General features: G+C 41.9%; 1 protein-coding gene across 1 annotated transcript in view; it reads left to right on the top strand.

Moving 5' to 3' along the window:
- The first annotated feature begins 73 nt into the window (after positions 1 to 73).
- XKR4 (XK related 4) overlaps positions 74 to 19,974 on the top strand; it is a 235,905-nt gene continuing 216,004 nt past the window's right edge. Inside the window, exon 1 of the mRNA XM_087735653.1 lies at positions 74 to 927. Coding sequence (XP_087591779.1) covers positions 74 to 927 — 854 coding nt within the window. The remainder of the gene's footprint in view (positions 928 to 19,974) is intronic.

Here is a 19,974-nt window from a genome sequence, read left to right as displayed (position 1 = left end):
AGCAGGGGGAGGCGCGGGATAAAGGAGCGCTCGCTGCTCCCGCTTGCTCTCCGGCGGGGCTGAGGGAGGCATCATGGCCGCGAAGTCGGACGGGCGGCGGAAGATGAAGAAGGGCGGCGAGGTGGCTTTCACGCCGCTGCAGAACTCCGAGCACTCGGGCTCCGTGCAGGCGCTGGCCCCGGGGCTGCCCGCCGGCGCCGGGCCGGGCGGCGGCAGCGACGACGACGAGGCGCCCGGGGGCGGGTGCTGCAGCGGCGGCGGCGGCGGGGACGGCTCGGGCGGCGGCTCCCGCTGCTGCTGCTGCTGCTGCTGCGGCGGCGGCAGAGGAGGAGACGGCGGCGGGGGCGGCGGCGGGGGCTCCCGGGGCTCGGGCGGGGGCTCGTCCTCCTTGTGCCTGCGGCTGGGCAGGGAGCAGCGGCGCTACTCGCTGTGGGACTGCCTCTGGATCCTGGCCGCCCTGGCCGTGTACTTCGCGGACGTGGGCACCGACATCTGGCTGGCGGTCGACTACTACCTGCGGGGCCAGCGCTGGTGGTTCGGGCTCACCCTCTTCTTCGTCCTGCTGGGCTCCCTCTCCGTGCAGGTCTTCAGCTTCCGCTGGTTCGCGCACGACTTCAGCACCGAGGACGGCGCCGCCGCCGCCGCCGCCGCCGGGCACTGCCCCGCCGCCGAGAGCAAGCTGCTGGTGAGCAGCGGCTCGGCGGCCGCGGACATCGACGCCGCTCGCCCCTGCACTCCGCAGCGGCAGGCGTCCACCGCCAGCAAGAGCAACGCCACCAACAGCAGCAGCAACAGCAGCAGCAACGCCGCCGGCAGCGGCGGCCCCGCCGGTCCCCGCGCCGGGGGCGGCAGGTCGGCGTCCTGCGCCTTCTGCATCTGGCTCCTGCAGTCGCTTGTCCACATCCTGCAGCTCGGGCAGGTCTGGAGGTGAGGAGCCGGGCAGGGGTGGCGCGGGGGACGGGGAGGGCTCCCCTCGCCGCGGGGGAAGGAGCCCGGCCGCCGGCGGGACGGCGAGCGGCCGCCCGTCCCCCTCGGGGTCCCGCCTCGGGACAGCGCGCCCCGGCCCGCCGGGCCGCGAGGGGGCTCGGGGACGGCCGGGGCCCCGCGGGGCCGGGGGTGGCCGCGGGCGCGGGGTGTCCCGCCCCGTCGAGGGGAGCCCCGCCGGGTCCCGGAGCGCCCGGTGCCGCACGGGCGGCCGCCGCCCCGGGAGGCGCCGGGCTGGCGGCAGGTGCCCGAAGCGCCCTGGGAAACCCGCGCCGGCGGCTAAGCAGAAAAAGGGAACAGGCGGGGGAAACCGGGAATATCCCAGTAATGTGCTGCGTCTCCCGCTCTCCTCACATGTGGCCGGGACAGCGTTGCCGCCAGCAGGGAACTTCGCAGGCGGCGAAGAGTTTCTTTCCAGAAAGGGTTCATGCGCACCCCGTTGCTCTGTTTTGATATTTATATGTAAATATGCCGCGTGCAGTCCGCTGGTGCTATGCGTGTGCGTTTCCCATACGCGTGCTTAGTCAAGGAATGTCTTTTCTAAATCAAACTTTGAGTAGCTGCTCTCAGAAACACTCGCAAGCGACGTAATGCGCGTTACGGAAAGGGTGTGCTGAAGTAGGTTGTGGAACGCACTCACTGCAAAGGCAGATGACATCATAGTTTGCAAAAGTAATATTTTCCTTTATTTTAAGCACATTTCCAGGAAAGATTTATACGGAGGCCAGATGCCCTGCAAATACATTTAGTGCTGCCTGAAAAGTGCAGAGTTCTGAATACATAGTGTAAAAGGAGTTAAAATTTCCACATAAAATCGTGGCAGATGGGTGCTGTGTTGAAGAAGGTCATCCAGTGGGGCAGTGCACTAAAGCAACAGCTGAAAATACTTTGAGGGTTTCTTGTCTGATGGGTGGAAAGGACTTCTCTCATGTTTCTTTTCTGGAAACACTAGTTTTTCACAATTATTTCATTAGAGAGTTTAATTTCTTGCTACTCTAAACTCCCAACTCTGGTGTTTTTAATCTCTGCTCCACCCTTTTGGACAGGGACTCTCTTTTGCTCTGTAGTAGTGCAGTATCTGGTACAGCTCAGTTCTGCTCGTGGCCTTTAAGCATCAAGGAATCCAAGTGCTGTCAGATAATAGACCGAAGATCTTGGGATGCCATAACTAAGTGTCTTTCACTTTCCAGATTCTTTGGTTTATTATAACAAATGCAATTTTCTAAACTTGTGAAACTTAATTCCAAGTTACAGGTGTGCTCGATATTAACTATGACACAACTTCAGAGGGAAGCAGCATTTTGAACAAAAAGTGATGCTTTGTTCTGGATCTTGTATGTTTGTATGTTCCTCTATGCTCTACCTCCATGACTGAACACAAGTTAAATCTGGGATTTTCTGAATTAGATGGTTTTATGTAATATTTAGAGACAGAAGCGTAGGTACAGTGGCTGAAATTGTACATAGAAAATCATGTTGATACTCATCCATATAGAAGATAAGCAGTGTGCATTGTGCTGAGAAACAGAGAAGAGAGTTTTACAAAGTCTGGTGTTGTGGCTCTGTATTGGAAAACACAAAGAGCAGGGCTTTGGGTGGAGCAGGGTGTGATCCGATAGGGTACAGCGCTTCTGTCAGCTGAGGTGGCTGGGATTTAGAGCTCTCCAGCTGCTTGCTTGTTGATGAAGAACAATCTCTTTTAACATAAGATTTGCTCCTTGCAAGAGCACCTAGTCCTCTATATTTAAAGCTGGCTCAGCCTCTTTTGATCATATGTAGCTTTTCTTCATGTTTTACCTGCAGTAGCGTAAGAATACCAGAAAATTAAATTGATGAGGAGTGTTAGGACATTATTTATATTTTAGCCTGTTATGCTTTTTTTTTCCCCAGTGAAACAGAGCCATAGAATTGTTTGTCTGTGAGTAACTTAGTAATATTTATTTGCAGTTTTCCACAACTGTACAAATGATATGGTCAGTTGTATGCAGTCTTGCATATTAGCACTTCATAATTGATTAAAGTGACTTCATTTTAATTCCTTAGGTATATTCCTCATAAGGGAGAGCCTTTGGAGTCATCTAAAACTAATAATCGGCAGCAAACAATATCCCATCAACCCCTGGAGTCAGAACTAACACTTTCTGTGGAAAATAATTGTGATTTTCTGGAAAATTGGAGCACTCACACTTCGTAGTCCAAAACTTCTGCTCTGCAGTGTGACATCTGCACTGGCCTGAGCAAACAGCTCCTGAGCATTTAGGTTGAAGGATGATCTAAAGTGTTTTTCAGTTGCACGTGTTGGGAGACTAACTCCTTCTTTGACACAGCTAAAGAGACCGTGCCAGCTGTGTTACCACCACAAGTGCACCGTCCCCACAGCTGACAAAACCCGTGTTACCCTTTATTTTGTGCCACTATCCCTGTGTTTTCTCTCAGCTTTCAGTTTTTCCTTCTCTTTTTCTTTTGGCCCTGGTTAAAGCTCTCCTATGCCTATATTTATGTTTTCTGTTACTTATTGTATTGAATCCTGCACAAACAAAAATTACAGTAATATTTCTGCTGTTTCTCTGTCAACAAGGAGCCCTAGGTATGAGAACGGAGGTTTTGGTGTTTGGTAGTTTTGCATATGGGCAAGGCTACCAAGGTACAAGAAGAGAGGTTTGCTTGCGCCTTGTTCTCAATATACTGAGACTGGTGCTTACTCTGCTTTCATTTGGCGTTTGCTGTCCTCTGTCTCCTCTTAAAGTGTAGAACTGGTTCTTGAGGTCTTCTGTTTCCCTTGATTTGTCACATTGCCAAAGGTTTTGGGGGAATTGTGTCAATTGCTTATTTAAGGAAGCCATCCTAAGGAACTGGGGGTACAACTGGCAATCCCAGTATTCCTGGATTAAAAAAAAAAAGTTTAAAAATGTGGTTTTAGTGATTAGTTCTGTCAGGATGATTTTTAACAATTCCAAAGCTTTTCCTTGTCTTACATTTGAGATTAATTTTTGTTTACAAATATATTGAAAGCCATATCATTGAAAATGATTATGTGTTAATTTTAACTAAAATGTGCTAATGGGAAGTGAATGAGGTCTTTAATGTGGCATGGAACAATGCTGGAAATAGGCAATCTAAAATTACTAAAACGATTTTTTCCTAGAGTGTGAAGAAGAGGAGCTGCAGGAGCAGCTAAGCTGCCAATCAGCTCTGAATAAAAATGTGTCTTTTTTTTTTTCTTTTGAAATTGGTATAACTTTTTTTCTCAACAAATTTCAGAAGACTGAATTCTTCCATTTTGAAGAATAAGCATATAAATATTTTTTTTCAGGGGGTTGGATGTTCACAGACTGCCTGATAATGCTCTTCCTCAGTTGAAATACCAGTGAAGTCTCTGAGGAGTTGCTTGCCACAGCTGAGTGCGGATACTAGGCCTTTGTTGGCAGCTAATTTCATATTAAAATATGATCACTGATGGGATTCTACCTTCAGAGAGAGATACAGATACATCTCCTTATCCATACTTCCAGTGTGTTCTGCTTTTTACCAATATATGGGCATGGAAGCCACACTATGGAGCCCTGTTCTCCCACGTAGGTGCTGTGAGAGACACGGCTTTTTATTAGCAGACTCTGGGGAGTACAAGGGGGATCTAATGCACGGGGTCTTTGTATTCCGTTGAAAGGAAAAAAAGGCAAATGGATGCTTTAATTTATAGTCTGTAAGGACTATGTAGAGGTATATGGGCCAGCAGGATTCAGATAAACTATTGCCCTTTGAGCCTGGCATGAAAGTACGTAACCACTGCCCTCAAGCAGCCCTTTGATTCACTAAGCTTCCCAGGCTTAGCCCTGGCTTTCAGATTTCACAGTGGATAGCAGGACTTGGTGACTGGATGCAAGAGATAATAGGGCTCACTTGGTATCTGTGGAGCTCATTCATTTCCTTGAAAACTTTGTCTCTGGACAAGATTCCTTTGGGCTGGCAGGACAGGAGAGCCATGCTCCTGAAGCTGGGTAAAGGGGTCCTGAGAGACAGCCTTGGGGGGAGCATGGGCTGTGGGAAACTGGGTGAGCGAGAGGAGGAGACTGGAGGACTTGATAGCCCCCATTTTGTGGTGTCTGGAAAGCAAGAAGTAACTCCCCAGGACAACTGTTGTGCCTTGCAGGGGAATGGTGTGAGCAGGCTGCCTTGGTGCTCGGAGTGCTTGGAGGTTCCCATGGTGGCTGTCATTTTGTCTGAAAGGCTGCAGTCAAAGTGCCTGAAAGGGAACTGTCAAGTTTCCGTAGCCAACAAGGCCAGAGGAAAGGTGAATCATTGGAAAGCAGAGGACTGGAAATTACCGTTTAAAATTATTTCTGGGTAGCTGAGATGATAGTGAGATGATTAAGTGTATCCCTCTCAACAGGGTGAGGGGTTTTGGCTGGGATTTGCTAGCTGTGTGGGAACCCTCCTAGAGGAGGAGGAGGAGACGCCAGGTTAATCGCTGGCCCTTCCAGGTGGCACTTGTCCGGGTCAGGTATCTGTTTCCAGGTATCTGGTATCCTGAGATATCTGGAACCAGGTATCTGGTTCCCTGAGAAGCGATGCTATGATTTAGCTCTATCTGTTTATGTGTAATACTAAGAAATCATTATCTTCCTTCTCCTCCCTGGTTCTTATTTGCAAAAAAAAAAGTTGGAAGAAGGTTGTAGAGGTGATGCTGGATTCTGGAAGCAGTGCGAGTTGCAGTCTCTGTGGTGCCCTGTGGAAGCATTTTTCACAGGACTGGATCATCCACCAAAGAAATTTCATTGCCTGCGTTCATAGCTTCACCTCTGCAATCAGTTGATGCTGTTGCAATTTCAAAAAAAAAAAAACAAAAGGGAAATGGCACCTGCACTGTGTATGAGAAGTCCTTACGACTTCCTAGGGTGCTCACTGTTAAGCATGACTGGGGCCCTAAGCTGGGACTGTGAGCAAGGTAGTTGAAATTAAGAAAAGCATCACCAGTCTTTAAATCAGTTCAACTCCATCCTTAAATAGGTTCATTTGCTTTCGCACTTTTGCTCTGCATAGTAGTTTTGACACTTTTGTTCAGTAGTAGTGTAGGAGTTCAGTTTAGTTAGGTGGTCAATAATTGCAGCTGCCATTGGACTTCACGCTGAGATGTGATAATATCTCAATCTGACACTAGTTTTTCTCACTGTTTTGAAATCTGTCAGATAATTTGTCATATTGAGTCCAAATTTATGAGTCATAGCTGTTTCCTAGACAAGATTATTGCATATCCTCCCCATCTGTCTTTTAGTGTAGCGAAATGTTACTACTCAGCAATACCATATTTCTTTTATTGAGTTACTGCAGTGCTTGAGCTGAAGTCCTACTGGCTAACTGTTTTGCTTGCTGTGTCTTTAGGACTCAGGAAAGGTGACAGATTGTCAGAAATAGGAATTAAAGTTTTCATTTTTTTCCCCTCAGAAAGCAGGATTAGAAGGGGCAGCCCATCCTGTAGGTGGCTTAACTATGTTTAAACTTTTGCTAATACACTCAGAAGAATAAATATTCAATTTTTTTTTCTTCTTTTTTTCTGAAGACAGTGATATGCAGATGAAGGCTGTGCCTTTCATAATTTTTTTTGAAACACAAAAGTGAATCTTTACTATGTTCTTAAAAATCTCTTACAAGTCTGCATACAAATCAGATTTGGTATTCAGTTTATTCTAATAACCCAAGCTACATGTAAAAGATGCTGATGTACTTTAGAAGAAAGATACTGTACTTTAATAATTAACAAGGGTTCTCTCTATAGAGAATATTTATCAGTTACGTAAGTGTTCAGATTTTCAAAGTACTGCTTAACACTAACATTTCTGATTGCTCAATTGGCTTAGTGGGAGAGCTAATATTTTATACACAGAATGCTTTCTAGAAACTGATATATGGGAAGAATTTATATTTGCCTTTTTCCAAAACAGTGGACAATCTATAAGAGTTTAAAGGTTTGTGTTTCAGAGGATTTCGCATCCCCATGTATAGCTATTATGCCAGAGTTTTCTGATGCCATGCTGCAATGACTATATGTACATACCATGAATTCAAAGAAATGTTTCACATTATATTATTTGTTTCTAGATGTTGTCATCTTGCAGAAGGTTCTTGCAACCAGATGAGTTTTTCTGGCTAAAATTTCCATGTTACTTACATCAGGGAAAGTATTTAGTGCTGAAAGGTCAGTTTGCATGTCCAAATCTCCTGCGGGAAAGCAAGAAAGTGTAACATCACAGCATGATCTATAGCTTCAGTTATCCTGCTCTGTTTCTTCAGGTTATTTACATCAGAGTTTACCTTGTCCGGAGGAGTACGCTCTCTGTCAGCTGGCTTAGTCCTTAATATTTGTCCATAAGGACTGGCTTGGCTACAAAGATAAAAAAGTTTTAGTAAAATTAAAATGAAATCAATTCCTATGTCACTTATAACAGTACTAGCTCGTTCTGCCATCTCTCTGTTCCAATTAAATAGCTTTTAATACACAGCAGATTAATCACAATAGTGACTTACAGTTTCAGTAAACAGGTTGTTTGGGAGGAATTTATCAGGCACAGACAAAATCAATAGCTCTTTTGCTTGCATTTCAAGGTACAGTAGAAATTTGTGGTTGCTAAAGTATGTTTACAAAGTGGTGCCACTTTTGTCCCTTTTAGCACAGCTGTCAGTTGTGTACACTGTGTCAAGTAGACATATAGGAGTGGAAGTGGCCAACAGGCTATAAAAAGAACTGTTTTGATTTGTTTGATTTTTAAAATGAAAGGAGGCTGATACAAAAGAGAACATGAGGGAGAATTGAGGGAACGTATAGAAGGAAGCAGGTTATGAAAAGGCACAGGAATACCAGTTAATCCTTGTACGCTGTGTGTGTAAAACTCCAGTTTATTTCCCTTCAGCCACTGATCAAAGAGAGATTATTTGAATAATTTTCTAAGTGACTGCTTGAGAGAGTGGAGAAGGAAGCAGGAAAAAAGGAGAGTTGTATGTCTGGGCAAACTTACAGCGAAAATGTTAGATACACAGAGAAAATGTTAGATAAACTCTGCAGTGAGTAGTCATCTGAACGATGATAAATACAAATGTGTGGTATCAGTTTGACATCAGTTTATAGGGGAGGGAGCACTCTTAAGTATCTTTTCATAAATTTTAGAATTAAAAAATAATAGGTCTTGGATATATATTTTTCCAAGAGATTTTACTTGAATTTCCTGACAACCATAACCTGAATTATCATCTCCTTGTGGTCTCTGATTGCTGAAGTGGTTTCTTATCACTGTCGCTCTCATTCTGTTTCCCTCCCTGAACGACTGAAATGGGTAATAATGTATTTTTTCCCCCAAGATAAAATAATTGCTGTACTATGTTATTATTTCCATTACTTTTTCTTTGACAACATGCTTGTGCTGTTCAGTATGTTCATGGTTTAAGATTTGTATGGCGAGCCGTATAAATCTTTTTGATTGGCAGGGATAATCAGTGGGGGTGGTTAAGGCTATCAGTTACAAATGATTTGATACCATGAGTTGGAGCAAATGGAGCGAGACTGTTTTGTGGGCTCTTTTCAAAGGAAGTTTGGCAGCCATTGATGTGACAACAAAAGTAACTTGTTCTTCTAAAATTGGAAGGTGTGACTTAGGCAAGACTAATGTACCAAGGACCAGTACCAGCTGCTTCAGAGAAAGATGCAGATGTTTTAGCATGAATAAAAAGTGAATTAACCTACAGATGGAAGAACAGTTTTCCTTATCTCTATCAGCTGCTATAAATCAGATTGATTTCTGCCCTTAGGAATGAAGGTTAGTGGTGCCACAGTTTTTGACATTACTCACTTTAATGGGATGTTTTCATGTAAACATCTGATCTATTCTAGGATCCTGCCACCTTCTTTGAGTGGTGTTTTTCCATGTGTGGTGCATAGGATCAGTAGATTAGTTCCAGCAGGTCCAAGAAAAGTACCTTGTAATATCAAGCCCTAGACTGCGGTTCTCTATGGAGGGATCTATACACGCGGAGAAAACAACAAAAAGCCACTGTGCTGATACTTTCATGGTTTAATAGTGGCTAGCGTGGAACGATAAGCTTTGTCATTATAAATGTGTAGTCTTTTTTATCTTAAAGAGGGGTGTGGGTGGAGTTGTGTCTCTTCTTATTTTTCTTCAACCCTAATCTTTATATGCTCACTTTATATGGAAATTTTTCTGTGAGCCAGATCTAAAATAGGACTTAGCTCCACAAAGCAGAATTTAGATGTTCTTCAGGCATATAGACCTGAAAATATGATCTAAAAAATTGACTCAACAGCCTTGTTAGGAAGTTTCTTGAGGAACTTAAACATAACAGACCATAACGTTCAACTTGAAAGTGTCCTAGAGGCTTGTATTTCTGTGTTTCAGCTGTGTCCAGAACCTCCCCAGCACACACAGCCTGAGTTCCTGTTTCTCATTTAAGCCCATTGCAAACCAGAAGCTAGGCTGGAGCAGCACCAAAATCCCACAGTGGATCTAGTTGGCCAGCATTGTTTAAACCTGCTTTATGAGCTACGATGAACTTAGATCCCCAACAAGTATTACTGAATCTGCCTTGTTTTACAGTACTGGAGAAATGTCCCTTGTGATTATTCGCTCAGGTTTTAGGAGGTCCAAGTCCACTGCCCTTTCCAGCTGTGAGGGCTCAGATCCTGTGTCCCAAAGTCCTTTCTGCACTGAGGCTGAGGCGAGACTGGATGGGGACGTTTACTGTCCTTCCTGCTGGAGCTATGTCATCATGCTGACAGAAATGTCATGTTCATGAGGCCAGAGAGGAAGACCTAATACTTAGGGCCCTCAAATGGGACCAAATACAGATTTCCCTGTCTTTCTTTATTACTGCTTAATTAGATTTTGTTGCCCACCTTTTAACCTTCTCTCTCTTTTGTTCTAAAAGTACACCATCAGTATTTCTGTTTACAAACATTCATCCTTCATGTATAGTATAACCACAAAGAGGACCATATCTACAGGGAAATGCCTGCTTAGCTTATGGGAGTGGCTCTAGGATTGGTTTATTCATTTTTTCATCAACATTTCTCTGTCATATGTAGTCAACCTTAGGAAAAAAGAAAGAGGAAAGGCATTTTTGATGTGTCACTCAGTAGCTGTTTCACCTTTTCCCTCTGCTGTCTTGTGCAAAGTAAATTAGATAGAAATTTAAAAAACGCTTGAGTTCCCGGTTCTTGCTCTGAGTTGATTTCCTGATAACATTTTTGTAGTTGATTTTTATCAACGTAAGTGGCAGTTTTGTGGCTGAAATAAAACCCCAGGAAATCTTTATCTTTGTGTCCCAACTTCTTGTCTCCCTGCTCACCACAAGGTCCACAGCAAGTGGAGCCCAAGTTCTCAGTATGCATTATTTTGGTTGCCTTTTTTTATTTGTATGAGTTTCAGAAATGAAGAACTACATCTCCCTTTTACTGTCAGTGGAGTGGGGCTTATTACCATTTTATTTTTTTTCTTAAAAGGGGAAGGAGATTTAAAATGGCTCAACGTGGACAGTCAAAGGCAGTGCATACTTCTGAAAATATTATCCTTTAGTTATTTAGTATGTATTTGCAGTTTAGCTGTTATATGGATATTATGAAGCTTAATTTTTGCAAAATATTTTAAGATACTCAGATGGATAAGATACTCAGATGGAAAATGATCTAGGTGGAAACAATTCAAAGCAAATGATCATTTCAATGTGCCTGTCAAAACATGTTTTAAGTTAAACACGTTGAAAACATGAACATCTCTCCATAATGGATGTCACTGGGATATTAAAGCAGAATTTTAATATTTTAAGTTTTTCTTTCCTCAAGAGTTTATGTTTATTATGCCCATAACATGCTGCACAGCTTAAAAAGTTCTGTCCTTCACCCTGTTTCCTTCACCTACTCAGTTTTGCTGCTTTAAGCTAGCTCTTCACCTCCTCTCTTGTGCTGTTTTCCTTATCTGTTAGTTTGCTTTGTAAACTGGATCCAACATGCTATGAAAAAAAATGGCCTGGATAACAAGGGTTAGGAATTTTTTAAAATGTAGTGAAGGTGCTAGAATCAACTTCAGCCCAAAGCTTCCAAGCACTGGATGTTTCAGCTTCAAATGCAGTGACATATATGGCTGAGAGCAGACAAATGAACTGAGTGTAGAACATTTCCAGTAGTAATGGTGGAACCTACATTCGACACAGAATTATTGGAAAAAGCATAAATGTAAACAGAGTTCATAGTATATTAAACAAAGATGTTCTGTAAGTAAAGACTGGGCAATTAAAGAAGATTTACCCAAGTGAAGCCAAATACAGTGTAGAGGATAATTAATGTGGCTGAGACAACTCAATAATAACGGCTTTGAACTTTTACAATAGTGCATTAATGCTTGTGTCAGAAGGAGGCATTGCATTTACAGTCAACAACCATTTGCTAGGAATTTTTACCACACAGGTTAATTAAGAACTCATGATAACAGAGTCTGAAAATTACCTCACTGAACTAAAAGAGCTGTGTTTGGTACTTAAGTATGCCATTCATTATTTTTCCCGTACCTAAAAAATAAAATTTTGGAGATGTATGTTTTTCTATAACCTGTCTTCATTCTGTTAGTGTCACTTCTGTGGCAGAGCTAATCCATTAATGATCCAATTGACTTGAATTAATTAATTAATGGGTGTGTTGCCTGCATGGCTGGATTAAGTCAAGAGGGCTGCTGAGAAAACTAGCAAGGGGTTCAAAACAAGCCACCCCACCATCAGTCCCTAAGTTTGTCTCTGAAGAGGCTGGCTCAGCCCTTTGTAGAGCCTACTGGTGGTTTTGGATAAGCAGAGCATAAAAGGCCAGGAGCTGAGAAGGTTTTAGTTGAAATGGACCTGTTCCCTTGCCAGGTAGGGCCTGTTATTCAGATGCTGTCAGATAGACTGAGGACTTGAGAATTTGGGCTTGTTTTGTGAGTTTGTGGGGGTTTTACACTCATCAGTGCAAAATTACAGCCCTTCTGGAGGGAAAATACTGTCTCATGACCATCCTGTGTTTTGGGCCATGGGAGGTTCTTTGCGTGGGACTTGCCTCAGGTAGCCCACAGCAGATTTTTAATCTTTGTGTCTCCTTTCCTCTTCCAGTGAAATGTATTAACAGTTTTCAGCCTCACCTGTGATGGTAAGGTGGTAAGCTGTTTAGGAGAAGGGTTTCTTTCCATTCCTTTGAAAACTTTGTAGCACAACAGGAGGTAGATATTATGTGGAGGTTTTGGGATACGTCTGTAATACAAGTAATGAGGAGTTGCTGCTACTTGTGGTTTAAGAGCGTGTTCAAAGTGGAGTGGTGTTTTTGAGCAGATGCCTTTCCTAACTCATCTCAAAGTCAGTTCCAGAGCTGGGCTCAGTCCTATACTGCCCATCTCTTTATTACACAGTGTGTGGATTCTCACAAGGGAGTCAACCCCTTCTATGGTAAGAGCCAAAGCTTTTTTACAGGGCTAACGCCTTTTAATAGGAGAGGTACCAGACTTGTGATATATTCCACTGCTGCAGAATTCATATTAATAAGTTGTTCACTGTTATTTGCAGTGTTTTTCAAATGAGAGATTTCTATAACAAAAAATGAAATGATACATCCATACTTTTCTATTTGTTAAATATCAGGTACTCTGATTGGCTTTCTTTATGTGCCTCAAGTATTGGATGGGAAGAACATTTTGAAAAATGTTGACTGTCAGCTGAATTAAGTATATTTCAGTAATGACATAAAAATGTTGCTAATGGATACTCTAAGTAAGAAATAGAAGTGTATTACAAGAAAAAGTATAATATTTCATTTTTTAATATGATGTTATGTCTTAAAGGATTTTAGATTTCCATAAAATGATTCATTGGGCTTTGAAACAATTGGGGTTTAAATTATCAACTTGTATTAACACAGGATGTTCTCAATACCTCAGCAAAACCTATATCCCTAACTTTTAATTTTATACTAGCACCTAAGGAGGAAAGATGGCCAGTAGCTTTATTTGACAGCTAGCATTAATATAGGAGTCCAACTTAAAAGGACACTGTTCATAACCATCATCATAAAAAACCTTACAAGTATTCTTTTGAAGTTCACTTATGAATTCAGTTTGACTGTGTTAATGACTTGTACTGATTTTTTTTGAGCTTGAGCTTTATTAGTGCAAATACTTATGGAAGGTGTATTTTAAGCTCTGAGTGCCAGAATATTAATCAAAACCTTAATTACATATTCAGTAGAAATATTCACAATTCATATGGGTCTTACTTAATTTCATTACTCATCCAATCAAGGATCAGAAGCAATGACATATGATTTAAATAGCAAATTGTTTTGGATATTTCTAATTAGCAGACACAAAGGATTGGTTATTAAAGAAATTAACTTCGGCACCTTGAAAACTGAAGAATAACCTTGAAATAAGAATAAACTCAACATTCAAATCTGTTCACAGAAAACTTACAGAAAGATTTGATCCATGTCTAGTATATATAAACTATTTGCAAATAAATAAACAATAGAAATATGATAGATATATGTCTTCTAATGGCATGCCATAAATCATTCTTTGGAGAATTCTTCATGAATAGCAACCTTAATAGTTGTGGGGAAGGAGAAAGGAAGGCACAAGGATTATTTATGTTCACTCAAGTAATTGTTTTGGGTTCAAATATTGCAGCTGTCACTCAAGAGTGCACTTTATTATGAGAATACCTCTTTGACCAAATAAATTCTAATTTGGTCATAATGCAGAATGTGTCACACTGGATTTATCTTATTATGTGGGAGTCTGCTGCTGCTTCATCTGTATTTTCACTTCCTGATCCTCAAAAAACCTGTGAAGATTCCTGTTGAGGGGGCAAGGGTTTGAAAAATGTGTCTGAGAACTTGAAGGACCAGTGGGAGAATTGGGTCCTTCTCCCCATTCCTACTGTCACTCCATGCTCAGTTAAGTGTCTTTCATCTCCACTACAACGAAATCTCTTTGATTCTGTGATGTACCATCCTTGATGCCAGACGAAGGCTACTCTGCAGCTCCCTTGAAACTGCATTTCTGTGAGCAATATTGGATTCTAGAGGCAAGGAAGCACAAAGCCATGGGAATAGTCTAGGACTCCTATTGATTGCCATCACTGAATGTGTATGTAGCTGTGATTTGTTGCAAGCAATTTCCTGACACAGGCTGTCCCACATCTTATTATTTTTTAGGTGAACATCATTTTAGCATGTAGACTTCACAAAGAGAAGAAATGCATGAAGGAGTAAGGTAAAATCTGGGAGCCGTCAGTCATGGAAGTATCTTTTTTAATTTCCTTTTTCTCTTGGCAACTATTTTTATCATATTCAAGCATTAGCTCTGAGAGAGAAATAATGTTCACTTCAAAAGCCACTTCCTCCTCAATAAATAATTCAGAGCCATAGATTGTTCATGAGGAAATATCAACACACTAGTAGTAATCTAATATACTGAGCAATCGCACTCACTTTAGCCTACATATGATTTAAATAGAATATGACAGTTTAGGGTCTTCATTTGCCCCATGGCATGTTGGGATCAAACTTGGCAAGTGATTGCAGTGTTCTCGTGTCTTCTGAAGTGAATGAAAGTTGCATAATTCAGAGAGGATTTCTTAATTACATGCTAAATCAGAGTTTGCCTGCTTGTGTTCTGAATCCAAATTGTTGCCCAGGACCAGCTTTAGAGCATGTGAATATTTTCTCTGTCCTTTGTTAACTAGCATCTCACAATTGTGTCTCTTTTCTCAACTTGTCGAACTATTATGTTGAAGCACAGATTCAGTATATTAGTTACCTTTGCTTTATCCTGTGGATGTACTTTATCCTGTACCTGCCCTTCCTGAGCTGTCTGACCCATGGGATCCATATGCTGAGGACAACCTGCTTTCTGGAAATTTCACCTTCTTTACTTTTTAAAACAGTCTCTCTCTCTGCTGCGTGCACCCCCCCCCCCCCCCCGCCCCCCGCCACTATTAGACCAACACTCTATACCACAGAGTGTTAGCTACTGGTTGTGCTGGGAAGGTTTGTGTTTCTTTGTCTTAAAGAGTTATGGTTAAAAACAGACAAATTCCTTCTCACTCTAATGCTCTTGCCCTAGCAGTAGGAAAATGCAGAGCTGCAAATACATCTATGGCATAGGTATTGTGTGCTACTAGAACAAGGCTACAGATCCTTCCACTACATCACTTTTTGTGGGGTGGCTCAGCTGTATTCGGGCTGGTCTGTGCTTGGTGCATCACAAATATGGCATAAACTTTCTTCTGTTTTGGCTCTACACAAACAAAATTAGTTTAAATACTGAATAAGAATAAGCACTCCCATGAAGGATTATGGCTATAATCAATTAAACCATAGCAACTTATCTCTGGTTTGCATCCATGGAAGTGGGTTTGCATTGAAAATAAGGGATGCCTACAATCAAGAGATGTTAAGTGCAATGCAAAACTTTATGCGTTTGTCCTTTGCGTCCTCTAGGGTCTGTATCTTCTAGCAAGCCTATCGTTAGGAAGCCTTCCAACCATAACAGTGTTTATACCAAAGATATATAATGAAATCATACGTAGGGACATGTAACTGCCTTGGTCATAAGATGCAGCCCAGGGAAAAGGAGCAGATTGAGATTGAGGAGATTTTCTCCAAGAAAAGAGCAGACTGAGATTGAGGAATAACATGTTTTTCTGTGTTCTTGGGAAGGAAATAATTGCCCTCCCTACTTCTATAGCATTCTCCAATTCATCTGGCTGATAAGGGGAAAAGATAGCCAAGGCTTGTCTCACAACCTGTTTGGCTACAGAGAAGGCTGTAGCTGAGTAACTTTGGAGAAAAAGTTCCAGTATAATCTGAATAGATCTAGGAAGGGTTCAAGGGGAGCCATCCCTTCTTCATATAAATCCATGCTTACCTGAGGAACCATAATGCCACAAGATTTGGCTCATTACTGTGAATGTAATGCTGGCCTTGTTACTTAACTTGCTGGTTAACCTGGTCTTTCAGCAGGACTATGCCAGAGATTTTCAGTTTGGAAACAGTCTGCTGATCATATGGCATGCATGTAGAAGCAAGGTACATTAGGTCAGCGGCAGATGTGTTTCTGATTTGATTTAAAATGTCTCGGATGTTTGGAAATTTCCCTTATGTTCCAGTGGGATAAGAGAGTGGATGCATGATGGAGCAATGGTGATCAGCACATAACTCAAAATGCTACAAGGGGTGTGTTTGGAAGCACCAGGCATTACTGTGCAGCTGGATGAAAGAGATCATAGAGTCATAGAATGTCCTGAGTTGGAAGGGACCCATAAGGATCATTGAGTCCAACTCCTGTCCCTGCATAGGACAACCCCAAAGTTCACACCGTGTATCTGAGGACATTGTCCAAATGCTTCTTAAGTGTTGTCAGGCTTGGTGCTGTGACTGCCTCCCTGGGGAGCCTGTTCCAGTTCTCCACCACCCTCTGGGTGAAGAACCTTTTCCTAATATCCAACCTAAACCTCCCCTGGCATATCTTCCTGCTCTTCCCTCGGGTTTTATCATTGGTTGTCAGGGAGAAGAGATCAACGCCTGCCCCTCCTCTTCCCCTTGTGAGGAAGCTGTAGACCGGGATGAGGTCTCCCCTTAGTTTCCTCTTCTCCAGGATGAACAGACCAAATGATTTTAGCTGCTCCTCATATGGCTTCCCCTCTAAACCCTTCACCCTCTTTGTGGCTCTCCTCTGGCCACTTTAAAAAAAAAAAAAAAAAAAAAAGTTTTTTCTAAAGGTCTGTAAAGGTGGTTTCCCTGGGCTAGCACTGGGCTTCTGTAATGGATTTCTGGAGTCCTGTTGTGAGAAGGGAAGGGTAGACATTCCAGAAATCTGTGGAAATGTCATCGTGGGGGATTTTAACTACTTAAATGGATATTGCAGAACACAGCCTATTAGTAATCATCGTAGATGTTTTCATGTGGTAGCTGACAGTCTTCATCAAGTAGCTAATGTATCAATAAGATGTTAGTGTTCTGTTTTTTATGGGGATGTTTTGGAATTTTTAGAATTTCTTAGTAAGCAATAAGGACACTATGGAAGGCTGATAACACCAAATAACCTTCAACAGAGTGATCACATATCTTCCTTTTATGCTTCTTGAGGAAATAAAAAAGTTCCTAAGTGTTTTTTGTTGTTATTGTTTTGTTTTTTCCCCAAAAGAGTAAAATTTCATAACTGAGGGAAATGGCTAGTAGGAGAAACTTGCAGATATCAATATATAAAGAAATTCTAAATTTCTTTGACATTAATGATGCTAACACCGCCAGGAATCTGAACATCATAAACCAGAAAAAACTGTAGGGTGTGGCTCTAAAATAAAGTGCATATATTTGCAACACCATTAGGAATATGCAAGAGACACCTTCTCCCCTTGTACCCTTTCTTTCCCAGTTGTCTGATCAGCACTAAGTTTCAGAGGTCAAGAGGTTTGGAGATAAAGTAAGAATTTCCAAAGCCAAGCTGAGCTGGGCTTTACAGAAGAAATAACAAATAGCAAAACACTCCTCAGCTACATAACAGGGACAGAATAGGAAGAAAGAGAGCTGCTGTCTTGTGAGGGTGGATATTAAAGATAATCTAGATATGGCTCGGTGCTTTCCCTCATTTTTCAGTAAAGATGATTATGTTATCATGGTGGCAAAGGGAAGACAGATAATGTACATGATGGTATTAAAACAGAAATAACCACAGCTGCAGTGAAAAGCAACAGTAAATGAGTTTATAGTTGTAAAATCAAAGGGAATTAATAATTTCCATTCCAGAATACTGAAAGAACTGGTGAAGTACATCTACACTTTGAATCTGTTAAGATAGAGATGGTACCATAGGACTGGAGAACAGCTGCATATTTAGGAAGCTGAGAAACAAAAATATTCAGCAACTACAGATCTATGAGTATGTGAAGCTTTAAGTGTCCTTTCCTTTAAAAACTTTTTTGAAGACACACAGTTAAAGGTGGGAATGGAATAAAGTGTAACAGGATTTACTAAAGATTGGTACTGCCAGACTGGCCTGGGAGCTTTCTCAGTACTGTCTTGACTTTTATAGATGAAGGCAATGTGGTGTGCCTACTCTGTCTGGCAGGGGAAAAATGTTGATGCACCCTGGAAGTTTTCAGCAGAGCTGTACAAGAAGGGGATTGGCAAGGGGCTGTAGAGTAGGAGAAGAACTAACTCACTAGCTGGTGTGTTTAAGTACAGCCCACACAGCTGAATTATGAGAGGGGCACTGTGTGGCCATGGCCATGGCTTCACTGAGTGACCCAAAGCTCATGGTGCAATATGTGAGAGCTTACATTCCTCTTAGCGTCTTCCTTCTCCTCCTCCCATCCAGGAGACTTATGTTTAAATCACTGCATTGACATTTTGCTAGACTTTCCAACCTATAGCTCCTTTAGTTTTCAAAATTCTGAATTTTATATCAGATAGAAGTTTGCATTTCACAGTCTGGTCTGAGCGTATTGGGATTTTGTTTATTCTCCAGGCATGATCTCAACAGATAAAAAAAATTGCTGGTAGAAATACAGTCAAAATAAATTGAGGCTTTCTACATTTTGATTTTGCTCCACAGGGATGTATTGTCACATGCTATGAAATCAGAGGACTTAAAAACTTCATAGTCAATGATTTAAGCTTCCGCTAAATATCTTCTCAAATAGGAATCAAGCTTGTGTATCTATCTGTGGCATACCCTGAGACCACAGTTAAATTAGAGCTCTCCATATGTTGCAGCATGCCAGAAAATTTTGCTTAAACTTTGCTATGATAATATATATGTAGGACCAAGATTTTTCAAAAAAATCCTTAGTACAATCCTTAGTTTAGATATGTAATCTTGGTGAGAGATTACTGGCTGCTCAACAGCCATGAGCATTCAGGCATTTAGTTAGGTGTCTGCAAAGTGACAGAGGAAACTAACTGTTATAGCCGAAGATTGTGACTAACTTTATAGCATTTACATCCAAAGTGTAGAGATAAACTACTCCAAACAAAAATTAGCTTGGGTATTTTACTTGACCATGTGCCTGCTTGGAGTTTTTAGGGTAACAGTAAAAGGACTTTTGTCAGTTCCTGCAAATTGAGGTGGTGGCGGGCTTTGTGTGTGTAGTAGTTTGTAGTATCCTTAAATCAAAATGTAAAAATAACATCATGTTACTGTGGAAATGGCTTTAATTAATTTTTATACTTTGAAACATTTTTACCTACTGCTGCAGAATGAGCACAACAGCCAGAGAATGAGACTAATTGAGAGACTGAACAGTATTGCTTCACTGAGCCAGATTATATATTCCTTGTCCAAAATTGTAATGACACAGGTATATGTCAAGTAGTGTTGAAGAGCTTGCTTTGGGCTGTGTTCAGTAATGTTTGTCGGTTGGCTCGTACTAGAGTTTTTCTGACCTCAGGCATGGAGGTGTCCCTTTTCCCTGGTGTTACATAAATCTAGGCACTTCAGAAATTGAGTTAGTCTGAAGAAAAAAATTTGACGTTTTGGACTGAGTCTGGAATGCGTTCCCTCTCATGCAGAGTACCACAGCCCTAACTGGTTAAGTAGTACTTAGAGTTAAACCAGTTTAAAGTACAAGAGGTAACAGGGCACGTTACCCTGCATGCTGGTCCGTAGGCAGAGGCACCCCTGCCTTAGGATCCACATGAAGTCCCCACAGGTTTAATAATGTGTCTGACTCCTTTAATCAGCCTACTGACTCCAGTTCAGCAATTCACAAAGTAGTATCTTACTCATACTGGGGGAAAAAAAAAGATAAAATCAGGCCATTAGGTTGTATTTTAAGTTTGCTAATAATAGTTGCAAAAGGGATTACTCAATCACTGTGAGCAGTGGCACTTTTTTTTTCCCCAAAGAGTTGGGATTTTTGTTTGGTGAGTATTGCTTCAGCAGCTCTCACAGTGAGGAAATGTATACAGAG

This window comes from Nipponia nippon, unplaced genomic scaffold, assembly GCF_047370975.1.
Source record: "Nipponia nippon isolate SJK-2023a ecotype South Korea unplaced genomic scaffold, ASM4737097v1 scaffold_1, whole genome shotgun sequence".
NCBI lineage: Eukaryota > Metazoa > Chordata > Aves > Pelecaniformes > Threskiornithidae > Nipponia > Nipponia nippon.
Note: the sequence above shows the minus strand (reverse complement) of the source record. Positions and strands in the feature narration are given on the sequence as shown.